Here is a 12,615-nt window from a genome sequence, read left to right on the forward strand (position 1 = left end):
CCTATTGAGTGTCTGCTTTATTTACCCGATGTCACAGCCTACTCCAATATCAACCTTATATATACCATTTATAAATATAATCTTGTGCTCAACAGTTAAAGAAAATGGATTTCAAAACAATCGCAAATTAACTAAAGAAAAACTGGATTTTACCTTTGCTTTACATTTTGTCGGACCCATATTTAAAAGTTGAGGATCTATTTTTGATAGAGATTAATACATGTACTGTGGTCGGCGTTTATATCAATAAAATGACGACATCTCTTTATTTAAGTTTTTAATGTTAACAGGCTTCTCTTGAATAATAATTTTACAACTATTTAAAAAGAAGCTTTTTAATTGACAGCTTCTCTTTTTTCATGTTCATGCATTGTGTCACCATGCTGTTTAAAAGCTTGATATAATCAAAAATGAAATCGAAAGTCGTCTTCATTGTGTTGATATATATGCAACGGCTCGACTGTATCAAACCTCTTAATTTATTTAAATTACCCAACAATTTTACCTTTAACAACAGTTTTTTTTAAATGGTTATTTCAAAATGTTCAATGTTCATTTATTATTTCTATTTTGAACAATGTGTTTTGCTCTAAATCTTGCAAGAGCAAGAAATCTGTGGAACTATTTAGGAAAGATTTATTTCGTCTCTTTCTCTCACACATAGCTCAGAACACGCTAATTTAACAGTTGGACCCTAAAAATGCTGTGGCTATCGATCACAATTTGACCAATTAAGTTTTTCACTTTTTTCGTTTCGTCTTTTTTGTCGGCTGGTGCCTTTTAAACGAAAAAGGACAATTCTATAAGCGATTGTTGAATTACAGCCAAGACAACATTTATATTTAAATCGGAGAAACATTTCTTCATCTATAATTTTTTAAATTGTTTGATATCAAAGAGAATTAAAAAAATATTATATGGCAGTCATATTATGCAGAGTAAAATTGATTTCAAAGTCAAATATATTTGAGTAAAAGTTTTTTTTATAAATTGAAAAAATTCTTCTACATTTAAAACAGTATATGGCAGAAGACATTAACAATTATTTACCAACTGTCATGTTTTGTGGGACACCCTGTACTTTATTTTTAGGATGTTTTATCCCATACCTGAAATAGTTTGCTAGACCTGGTAAAATTTTCAAATATTCTGCCTGAAGCTGGATCTTCTAGTGCTTCAAGGTGTTTACAGAAATACAGAGGTCTAGTAAATACATTAGAAGTAACCCGGCGTTGCCCGTGTCCAACCAGGTTTATCAAACTTATTTTTTTTTACTGATGGTGAAACTATGGGGCTCTTTCACCAAGAGTTGGGTTTCAAGTAAGCAATAAAGCTTTTTACTTCCTAAATAACAGCATTTAATGAGTAAAAGATTGACTTAATATGGTCTTCCTATTCCATAGGTTGTTGGGTCTTATTGTACATTATAAACAAACACTTTATCCATTGGAGGAATATGATGTAAACACAAATATTCCTGGCTTCTGTTCTAGATATTCCTTGGTCTGTATCCCCCTCACCCCCCCCCCCTCCCTCCCCCCTCTCAGTTCTCCGTGATGCGTGAACAAAGAAAAGGGGTTAACTGTTGCATGAGAGAATGACACAAATGTCATTCTTTGATTTGAAATCTTCCCTGGAAATTATTAAACTTCATGTTAAACCATTAAAACTATTATTTGTATCTTTAATAAAAAATAACTGAGTGAAAATGATGTTTTTGTAATCTCATTCTTATTAATCCTTGATTGACGTTAGTTAAACGTTTCTTTGTTTCTTTTTTATACACTTGGCATGAAATTTATAAAATTCAAATTGAAAAAAAAAAATGAAAAACCGGTTTTTGTCCTCAAAAACGTCAAAAATTAGGTCAAACATGTTTTTGTGGAAGGTTTAGAATACTACTATATACTACTACATATTATTGATATTAGATTTTTTTTATCTTTAAAAGATTGTTCACCAGAAATGAATTTGAATGATTACAGTTTCTTATTTTTCGATTTCAAATAATTTTGCAACTGCGCGGTTAATGTTAAATGGCAAGTTTGCATGTTGGTTTCTGCAAGGAGTAAAGGGAGGGGGGGNTTTTCTTTTAGATTAGAAAGAAAAAAAACTCAATAAAAACAAAATAAGAAAAATTATCAAACTCTAAATCTTTTACTTCTTCTCTAACAAACAACATTAAGTAAACAACAATATATTTAAGATTTCTTAACAGAAGGAATTCTTAATTTTTTACAATTCATAAAAACTACACTCTATTCATTCCTGACACTGTAAAAATGTACAGTGAACTGTGCTCTGCACTATGCACTGTCCACGGTTCAGTGTACTATATATTATGTAACTAGTACAGTGCTTACAATTGAACTGTTCATGCCAAATTGTAGACTTTGTACTGAATACTGCACAGTGTACAGTGTACATAAAAAATACACAGAAATCTACAAAATTATCGGTGAACGTAGACTCATGAAAGAAACCCAGATTGGTTTTTGAGACGCAACATTTAAGTAGTTTGTTATCACAAAAGCTAAAATTTCTTATCCCGATAATGAAACTGGGTTTCTAGCACCCGGTTTCGAACTGATACCCTGATTTAATTTTCAGACTCTGTAGGGTTAGACTGTACGATATGGACTATACATAGTACACTGTACACTGTACAGAGTGCATCGTAAAGACGGAATGTTTGAAAAGTGCAATGTACGCATAAAACAGTACTTATCTGTTCTCAGTTCAGTTCAGTTCAGTTCAGTTCAGTTCAGTTCAGTTCAGTTCAGTTCAGTTCAGTTCAGTTCAGTTCAGTTCAGTTGTACAATTGTTCCAATTTGATTAAGCACTACTTAATGAAGGGTACATAAAATATTATACAAATAATAGTATAAGAGATCACAGGGAACTGCCATGCTTCATTTATATCAGAAAATTTAACCAGATTTTATTTTGTTTTGATTTAAAATGGATTTTCATTTTTTTATGTCTAATTTGAAACTGTTTCGTGGCAGAGGTAAAAAATATTTTTCAATCAGTATTTTTCATTTAAAGGGAGTGTTCGCGAAAAAATAAGACCATATGATGAAACATTAATACATTTTTTTTAAATCAGCCAATTCATAATTTAAATATTATTGACATTTTACTCTAGATCCTTTTTGGCGAACATTTCCTTTATAACGATTTTTTTTGCATCACTTCTATTTCTAAATCTATTCTATTCTAGCAGTTTACAAGCAGAAATATATAAGGTGGGTTCAGAGATCTAAATAATTAAATAATATCTAAACATAAAACACAATAAGAAATTATTGAATCTAAATTTTTTTTTTTTTATTTCCTGCGTCTTCAAAAGAACAGAAGTGAATCGCACAATAAATATTTGAGATATGTTTTCGTTTGGCAACGGTAGAGTACATCAGAATTTTGGAGAGGAGGGTGGGTATAAGACTAAAAATGGGATTTGAAACAAATATAAACTGGATCCTATCCAAATTGAGGGCAATGTAAATTCCAGTTCATTGAAGTACTGGACCGACTTATAGGCAGTTAGAGCAAGTACAGTACAGTATATGTACGTTGTACAGACTTTAGACGGCAAAACGGCACAGTATACCAAATCAATCACCCCTTGCTAGAGAGATTAATGTTAGGGGGAAACTTTTACAAAACTTTGACAATAATAAACTAGGGTTCTAATCTCCATTTAGGTATTTCAAACAGTGTAACAGCACACACACTTTTCACTACGTGTCTCTAGAACTAGAAGAAGCTGAGTGGTAGGAAAACACTGATCTAAGATTGATCTATTCTTTAATAAGTTTGTATATATGATGCTGGGCTCCATGCTCGCTTGTAGACACCTCAAATACGTATGCAGTGCATAGCAATGTTTCTCCTGTATCTCTATTGGTTATCACCTAAAAAATAAAAATTAACGTTTTTTACTTTGACGAAATGGAACTCAAGAGAATGTAAGCGTAATTCAAGTGTCTCTTAATCCTAGCTTTATCTGATCAATACAGATTTAAGATACAAGAAATAAACGTTAATCAATCAATCAATCAATCTGATCAATATTGTTCAAGATATTGTCGAAGTATAGGAAAGTCACTTTTCTAGAGAATCTACAAAAGGAAATAATCAGTTCAAAAATTTTAAATATTGATATATAATTTATACTTGATCAGACAAAACGTTTAAGGGTATCGTTGTGAATCTGGTGTTGATATTACACTTAAAGTCCCTTAAACACTTGCGTCTGAGTCTGACAATAATTTTTCAATTTTTCTATCTGTACAACAGTACAAGTTGTAAACCTTTCATATTTCAAACTATGAATTCTGCTGGGATCAATAGTCAAAGTTTGAAATACCGAATGCTTTCAGGTTGCAAAGATACAGTGATAAGAACAAATGAGATTGATGCTTTGTGCACAACAGAGATTTGAAAAAATTCAGCAGTTTGACTAAAAGTACTGAAATTTTATATTCTGATAAACTTTACCTGTAAAATTGTAAAGTTCTCTAGTACACTGTTCATCATGTACTTCTCGGGCAAGTGCTTCAGCTTTAAGATGAAGTTGATCATGTACTCACACATCGGGGATCTGTGCAGCTTATACAGAAATCTACCACCTTCAAACCTTAAACAATTATTATTTAATAATTGTTTTAAAAATAAATAACATTAAAGATAAAAAGAAGTTAGTTCTAATTAATTACAAAAATTATATTGAAAAAATAAAAACCATGAAAGCTTGAACTGGTTTACCAAATTACTCCTCCAAGTTTTGAAAAACGTCAACAATTTTCAGTTAATAAAATAAAAGATTAACGATAAATTAATGTACAACACAGCAGCTTGCACCCCCCCCCTCCCCAAACAAAAAATTACCATTTCCGGCAGTTATGACGTTTTTAAATAATGAATTTAGTAATAATAAAACTTACGTTGAGGTAACTCCGTAAAATGCTCCTGCGTCCTCTGATATACTAGTATTTAGATCAGCCCAGAACTTGACAAGGAAGAAAGCGTCCTGAGGACCCTTCTCATACAGATCTTTCAAGCCTTCTTTCTTCTCCGGGAACTTGTCCTGGATTTGTCGAACATCCACAGGCTGAAATATAGATATTTAACTGTTTAATAATAATACTCTTTACTCACGTGTATATCATAAATATGTACATTAGGTCGTTCTAGGTGGCCATACATATATTAATATTAAGGGCGGGTAAACGGTAAGATTAAGTATGGCAAACTACGAATAATAAATAATAATATTATCCTGGACAACGCCGGGTACTCCAGCTTGTTGTTAAATAACGATAAAAACGTTTTTTAATTCTATTATTTATGAACTATGAAAATAGTAATTTTGATTTTCTTCGGAGAAAAGGTTTTATCAGAGATTTAAAAATAGATTCATAACAAACAAAATTTATTTCCTGATAACAAATCTTTTAATTATTTCTGTTCTGGATTCTATTTTATGACATTCTGATAAATTTTCATGCAATTCTATCGAAGTATTATGATGTTTTATCAGAGATATTCGATTGAAGTTTTATTTCATTTTAATAAATTTGTATGGCCATCTATCAAAGTTTTATGACATTCTATCAAATTTTTACGACACAAGATCAAAGTTTGTTTGACATTCTGTGACATTGATAGGATTTCTTGTATATATTAAACTACCTCAAGTAAAGGATCTGAGTAAGTAATTGCTCCGCCGATCTGAACAAACAAATGTTTGTTATACGTCTCCGGTTCCCTTTGCTGTTCCACGAAGGCGGAGAACTCTACAAGGCGGAGTTTTTGTGTAGATATACTCCGCCCCTGCCAAGCTGGGCTGGTGGGTTGAGCTGCGCCGGTCAAAGCACTCATTCCCATTCCTGGACAAATTAAACAGGGATTAGATCAACTCGTATATATAGGAATTAAGTCTTTGCCACAAACTCTGATTCTCTAATCCTAATATCTTCGCAATCTAATGTCGTACACCTTAGATATTTCAAGATATGAATTATGTTAGATAAAATCATCTAAGTTTAAAATATCAAAAGTTTACACCATCCGGTTTAGAAAATTCGAGTTTGTGACAAAGACTCAATTCATTTGTGGTTTTTGTTTTTAATAAACATTGAAAATAAACATTGTGCCCTATTGTAATCATTTGTTTTTAAGTTTAACAGAGGTAAGAAACTTTACTTGGAGTTTCATAAACCTTAAACGCTAGATCTTGATATCACAGTTAAGTTTTCCCTTCAGGGTATGACCACACGAGATATTGATGAGGGATTAAATTCATCCGCCGCGCAGGTTTCCATAACAAAGAGATCAAGACTTGATCCTAAGATTCTCCGCACAAAAGGTTCAACTTCTGAAATTTGAACCGGCAGTGGGTAGTTCAGGCTGATCAGTTCCATCCCCAAGCGACAAAGGAAATTTATTCAGAGCAAGGTTTACCAAATCCAATATTTTTTTCACATAGTTCTAACATCCTAGAGACCTTGTGATATTCATTTTATTATGATTGGGTAAAAAATAAGTCCCTAAGAGTACAAGTTGTGAATTTTTTGGTTTTTTAAGCACAAATTCATTAAACACAGTCACTGGTCAACATTTCAAATTAACTAGCTGAAGAGAGAAAAGTGGTGGTTTTGTTACCTATAGATGATGGTGGTTTATCTCCAAGGAATGGATTCTGAGCAAACGGTTTCACATCTTGAGTTTGACCAAGGCCTGGATGCTGCCAGAACCCACCGTAGGAGACAGGAGGACCCATCCTGTAACTAATATTTAAAATTAAATATGGGAAATCTTTAAAAATAATAGCCGTAGTTTAAAAGAACAAAGTTGAATGTTTTTTCTTTAATTTTTTATAATATGGAAACAAATGTGTGTTTTTTTACCTTGAATAAATTGGAAACATTGCTTGCTTTTTCATGAAAATTTCATAAAAAATATATTTATGACTAAACTTTAAATATTTTCTTTAAAGATTTTGTGAGATATAGAAAAGTGTGGAATAGAAAGACGACATTTTATGATTTTAACGATACTTAAGTGTAGTTGTTGTTGTTACAAAGCAAATAGTTTTATTGGCAACTTTATAAATTTCTATGATGTTGAATTATTAGTATTTTTATTATTATTATTAGAAAAATAAGCGAAAGATTCTCGATATTAGGAACATTTTGTTACAGTATATTTTATTTTTGAATAATTTTTCTAAACACTAAGTTATTTTGCAGCTAAAAGTTGATGTGATATCCCTAATATCAAATTCTATGAAAATATTTATCGCCATGTATTCGGTTTATCGATATGACGCAGATAATATTACCTGGGATGCATGTTTGCAGTAGCTGAGACAATCTGAGCACTTGACATCTGCTGCATGGATTGTAAAGCCTTCTCTCTCTGAGCAGCATCAAGGTAGGAGGTTGGACCCTGACCTGGAACCTAGAATAAAATAATATTAAAGGGACTGTAAGCATAATTTCAAGTGACCTTCCATTTCTAGAGAGGCATGTCAAATTAACAGTATCCTTAAAACCTTTGAACGGACAACGATGAGGTAGATATAGCTGAAGATTGAGTGACGGAAGATGAGACTCAAGGTTACAGTGTACACTGTACACACCGTGCTAGTGTACATTTGCGCGGTTTCTTGGCACTTAACTTCCCGCTATAAAAATAAGAATATATCTACGAAATCCTTTATCAGACAAAGGTTTAAATGGTATCGTTGTAAGTCGAACGTGCAGCTCTACAAATGGAAGTTCATTTGAAATTGCGCTTACAGACCCTTTAACTAAAGTGTCAAGTTAAGTGGCATTATTGGTACGACGTTGAGAACTCGTAGCTCTTTTAGTTTTGATTTTCATGATAGAAAGCCTGTTACATATTAGAATTTCAAAACATTGTTGTACGTCCCAAATCTGCCAAATGCACTTTCATAAGAAAAGTTATAATATAAGATTTAAATTTGACGTGAATTTACTTTAGTTTGACGTGAAAACTGTCGTCAGGGCCACCACCAATAATTTGGCCATGAAATTGCACCCTGCTATGCGAATCGAAAGAAGATTTTGCAATTTAAAAAGTAGTTCAGCCACAACCATGCAAAGTAGATGAAGATTTAGAATCAACTTTGATGCATCGAGATACAAATAATAATCTTGGCCTGTGAAAAGTTTAAATTCAACCAAATTTTAAAGTTCGAACAAAAAAATTGTTAGTTAGAAATTTGTAATCATTTTTATTTTATAAGTTTCAACAGTTTCTGGTAAATAAAAATGCAAAGCAAAAAAATAAGTTATTACAAATTTTGTATAAAACTTTCTTAAAAACACTTTTTCGCTCCAAAACCCTGAACCCATCACCCAAGAGATTTGTGCTAAGATGATTTATTTCTTTGTCAGGATGACGTAACAATTAGTAAGCATTTTTTCGTGTAAATTCTAACAAAGCCCTTTATACACCAATCCTTTGAATTCTCAAAATATTTCAATCTAGAAATTCTAGAAATTTTTTTGCAAACATATTCGCAAAAAATTTAGATTAAATTTTTCAAATACATGAAATTTTTTGGAAGATTTAGCTTTATTATACCGTGCAATTAGAGTTTTAAAATGTATACAGAGGGAAAGGAAGAATCATGAAATCTTTAGACCCTAGACCCAATAAGAAAACTAGGAGTGGAAACCTAGGAGTGCAAAACTAGAAGTAGAAAACTAAAAACAGAAAACTAGGAAAACTAGGGAAAACTAGAAGTGAAAGGAGAGTAAAACTAGTAGTGGAAAACTAGGAGTGGAGAACAAGAAGTGGAAAACTAGAAGTGGAAAACTAGGAGCGGAAAACTAGGAGAGGAAAAATAGGAGTGGAAAACTAGCAGTGGAAAACTAGAATTTGAAAACTAGGAGTGGAAAATTAGAAGCGGAAAACTAAAAGTGGAAAACTAGAAGTGGAAAACTAGGAGTGAAAAACTAGAAATGAAAAACTAGAAGTGGAAAACTAAAAGTGGAAAGCTAGAAGTGGAAAGCTAGAAGTGGAAAACTATGAGTGGAAAACTAATAGTGGAAAACTATAAATGGAAAACTAGAAGTGGAAAACTAATAGTTGAAACTAGAAGTGGAAAACTAATAGTTGAAAGCTAGAATTGGAAAACTAGGAGGTTAAAAATGGAAGTGGAAAACTAGGAGTGGAAAACTATAAGTGGAAAAGTATAAGTGGAAAACTAGGAGTGGAAAACTATAAGTGGAAAACTATGGAAAATTAGAAGTGGAAAACTAGGAGTGGAAAACTAGGAGTGGACAACTAGAAGTGGAACACTACAAGTGGAAAACTGGAAGTTGAAAACTAGAAGTGGAAAACTGGGAGTGGAAAACTAGGAGTGGAAAATTAGAAGTGGAAAACTATGATTGGAAGACTAGAAGTGGAAAACTAGGAGTGGAAAACTAGAAATGAAAAACTAGAAATGGAAAACTAGGAATGGAAAAATGGAAAGGGGAAAACTAGGAGTGGAAAAATGGAATTGGAAAACGGAAGTGGAAAACTAAGTGGAAAGACATTGTTTAGATATTTAGGAATGAGAGGTAAAAAAATTAACAGAAGATGATTTTTATTTTATATTTGACTCGTAACTTTTACTTTCAATGTTTGTTAATGATAAATATTTAAATTTTCAAATTCATAAAAAAAAACTTTAGATCCGTCTTTTTTGTTCAAAAATTTGTTTTAAACCTGCGATAGGGTAAAATTAGAATATTATATTAAAAACCTAAGTACTACAAATTACAAAAATAATTAAACAATTTAATAAACTGAATATATAATATTCATTAAAACTGTTATTTGAAAAATGTTTGAATAAGTCTATTTCTAATCCCTTTTCAGAGAAACTATAAGCTTTGCGATAGAAAATACCAAATAATGCAAAAATCCTCGAATGGATTTTTTTGCAACCAACCCTTCTCCTTAACCAAACCCAAGACTGGTAAGGGAGGTCAGACCATTTTCTTATTTGAAGTTTTGATACATTTTTGATAAAAAAAAAGAATTAAATTTTCTAAAATCTGAAAATCATGTCGGCTAGACGTCCCCTACCAGTGGAAGCCCTACTGAATAGCTTGAAAACCTACCCCGTGGTAGAGTCTTTCATCTCCTAAAGTCGGCAAATGAGTCTGAAATAGGGTGGACCAAATCATTAACTAGGATGCCTTCCGGGCACCCTACACTTCATATAGAATAGGAAATGATAAAAGTTTGAATTGTTATAAAGATAATTAACAAAACCTTTAGACCAGGAGTTGATTAACAAGTTTAACTTCGAAAAACAACAAATTAAAAATACAGAATGTTCCAAAATTAAAAAATACAGAATGTTCCAAAATTAAAAAATACAGAATGTTCCAAAATTAAAAAATACAGAATGTTCCAAAATTAAAAAATACAGAATGTTCCAAAATTAAAAAATACAGAATGTTCCAAAATTAAAAAATACAGAATGTTCCAAAATTAAAAAATACAGAATGTTCCAAAATTAAAAAATACAGAATGTTCCAAAATTAAAAAATACAGAATGTTCCAAAATTAAAAAATACAGAATGTTCCAAAATTAAAAAATACAGAATGTTCCAAAATTAAAAAATACAGAATGTTCCAAAATTAAAAAATACAGAATGTTCCAAAATTAAAAAATACAGAATGTTCCAAAATTAAAAAATACAGAATGTTCCAAAATTAAAAAATACAGAATGTTCCAAAATTAAAAAATACAGAATGTTCCAAAATTAAAAAATACAGAATGTTCCAAAATTAAAAAATACAGAATGTTCCAAAATTAAAAAATACAGAATGTTCCAAAATTAAAAAATACAGAATGTTCCAAAATTAAAAAATACAGAATGTTCCAAAATTAAAAAATACAGAATGTTCCAAAATTAAAAAATACAGAATGTTCCAAAATTAAAAAATACAGAATGTTCCAAAATTAAAAAATACAGAATGTTCCAAAATTAAAAAATACAGAATGTTCCAAAATTAAAAAATACAGAATGTTCCAAAATTAAAAAATACAGAATGTTCCAAAATTAAAAAATACAGAATGTTCCAAAATTAAAAAATACAGAATGTTCCAAAATTAAAAAATANATGGAAAGCAGTTGTAAGTCAAAAAAAAGGAAATAAGAAATGTAAGAGAACAGAATGGTAGGAAATTAAAGGTAAAAGAAAAAATAGCCGAAAAAAACATATCATGGAAACGGGAGAAAAATGAGAAATTAAAAACCTGTGCGTAACTTATGAACAAAAGGAATTTACTCACAAATCAACGTGTTCAAATAAATGTAAAGAAAAACATATCTTAAAAAACGAACCTGTTTCCTCGTTCTCGTTTTTCCAGTTCTTAATTTGATATACCGTGCTATCAGCTCGTTACGTCCTAAAGTAAACTTTTATAAATATTGAGTTTAAAATCCCCTCATGCTCCCTATTTAATCTACGTAAAATGTTTCCAAAAAGCATTAAAAAATGTGTACTATAAGACAGTTTCTTCAAATCAAAAATTGGTTGATAATTTTTTTATTCCAATTCTTTTTTTTAAATTTTCATTATTTATTCTACACACCTTTCATTGTTTACCGTACACTCCCTTTAAATCTTGTAAATTCTCTTATTAAAATCAATGAAGTTACTTACCGTACATTTTCCCTTCGTCTGACAATATAATTTTCCTGCGTCCACAAGGAGGGTATATAGCTAGAGCCTCCTGGAAGCTTTGTTCAATATCAGGAGCCCAAACACCCTCAGCATCACCGCCCTGGACCTCCTTGTCGTCGTCGAACTCACTGCTGTCGTACTTGGCAATCTGCTGGGAGATGTCTGCCGCTAGGCCGGGGATACGGACAGCGTCCGTACCATGCATAGTGTACGGTAGGGGTTGAGGACTCCGGGAGTTCCCGTTGTGTTCCATATCTGCGGCCCAGGGGGCCAAAGGGGGGCGCAGAGACAGGGTGTGGCCCCCCCAGTCCAGTCCTGCTACTGAGAGAGAAATGGTGTAAACTTATGAATCACTGGTTAGAAGATTAGACCACCAGAATACCAGAGAAAAGCATTCTGCAAACTCAACCGAGTAGAGAATCTGAAAATAAAGAAATTTTATCTAAGATTTTTAGTTATGATCATTTTTTTATGTTGTTATTGTTATTATATATTTCTTTCTGTTTCTTTCAGTTAATCTTTGTTTCTATCTGTTTCTATCTGTTTCTATCTATTGTTATCTGTTTCTATCTATTTCTATCTATTGCTATCTGTTTCTGTCTATTTCTATCTGTTCTATCTGTTTCTATCTAGTTCTATCTGTTCTCTCTGTTTCTATCTGTTTCTATTTACTTCTATCTGTTTCTATCTGTTTCTATCTGTTTCTATCTATTTCTATCTGTTCTCTCTGTTTCTTTATGTTTCTATCTGTTTCTATTTATTTCTATCTGTTTTTATCTATTACTATCTGTTTCTATCTGTTTCTATCTATCTCTATCTGTTCTATCTGTTTCTATCTGTTTCTATCTGTTTCTATCTGTTTCTATCTGTTTCTATCTGTTTCTATCT

General features: G+C 31.5%; 1 protein-coding gene across 1 annotated transcript in view; it reads right to left on the reverse strand.

Annotated features, from left to right (window-relative positions):
- Positions 1-2,181: 2,181 nt before the first annotated feature.
- LOC111713486 (transcriptional enhancer factor TEF-1) overlaps positions 2,182-12,615 on the reverse strand; it is a 14,249-nt gene continuing 3,815 nt past the window's right edge. Inside the window, exons 2-10 of the mRNA XM_023488347.1 lie at positions 11,707-12,148; positions 11,333-11,449; positions 10,311-10,333; positions 7,349-7,467; positions 6,670-6,794; positions 5,698-5,894; positions 4,950-5,116; positions 4,504-4,687; positions 2,182-3,917 (exon numbers count right to left, since the gene is read on the reverse strand). Coding sequence (XP_023344115.1) covers positions 3,804-3,917; positions 4,504-4,687; positions 4,950-5,116; positions 5,698-5,894; positions 6,670-6,794; positions 7,349-7,467; positions 10,311-10,333; positions 11,333-11,449; positions 11,707-11,980 — 1,320 coding nt within the window. The 5' untranslated portion in view covers positions 11,981-12,148 and the 3' untranslated portion in view covers positions 2,182-3,803. The remainder of the gene's footprint in view (positions 3,918-4,503; positions 4,688-4,949; positions 5,117-5,697; positions 5,895-6,669; positions 6,795-7,348; positions 7,468-10,310; positions 10,334-11,332; positions 11,450-11,706; positions 12,149-12,615) is intronic.

This window comes from Eurytemora carolleeae, unplaced genomic scaffold, assembly GCF_000591075.1.
Source record: "Eurytemora carolleeae unplaced genomic scaffold, Eaff_2.0 scaffold952, whole genome shotgun sequence".
Lineage (NCBI taxonomy): Eukaryota > Metazoa > Arthropoda > Copepoda > Calanoida > Temoridae > Eurytemora > Eurytemora carolleeae.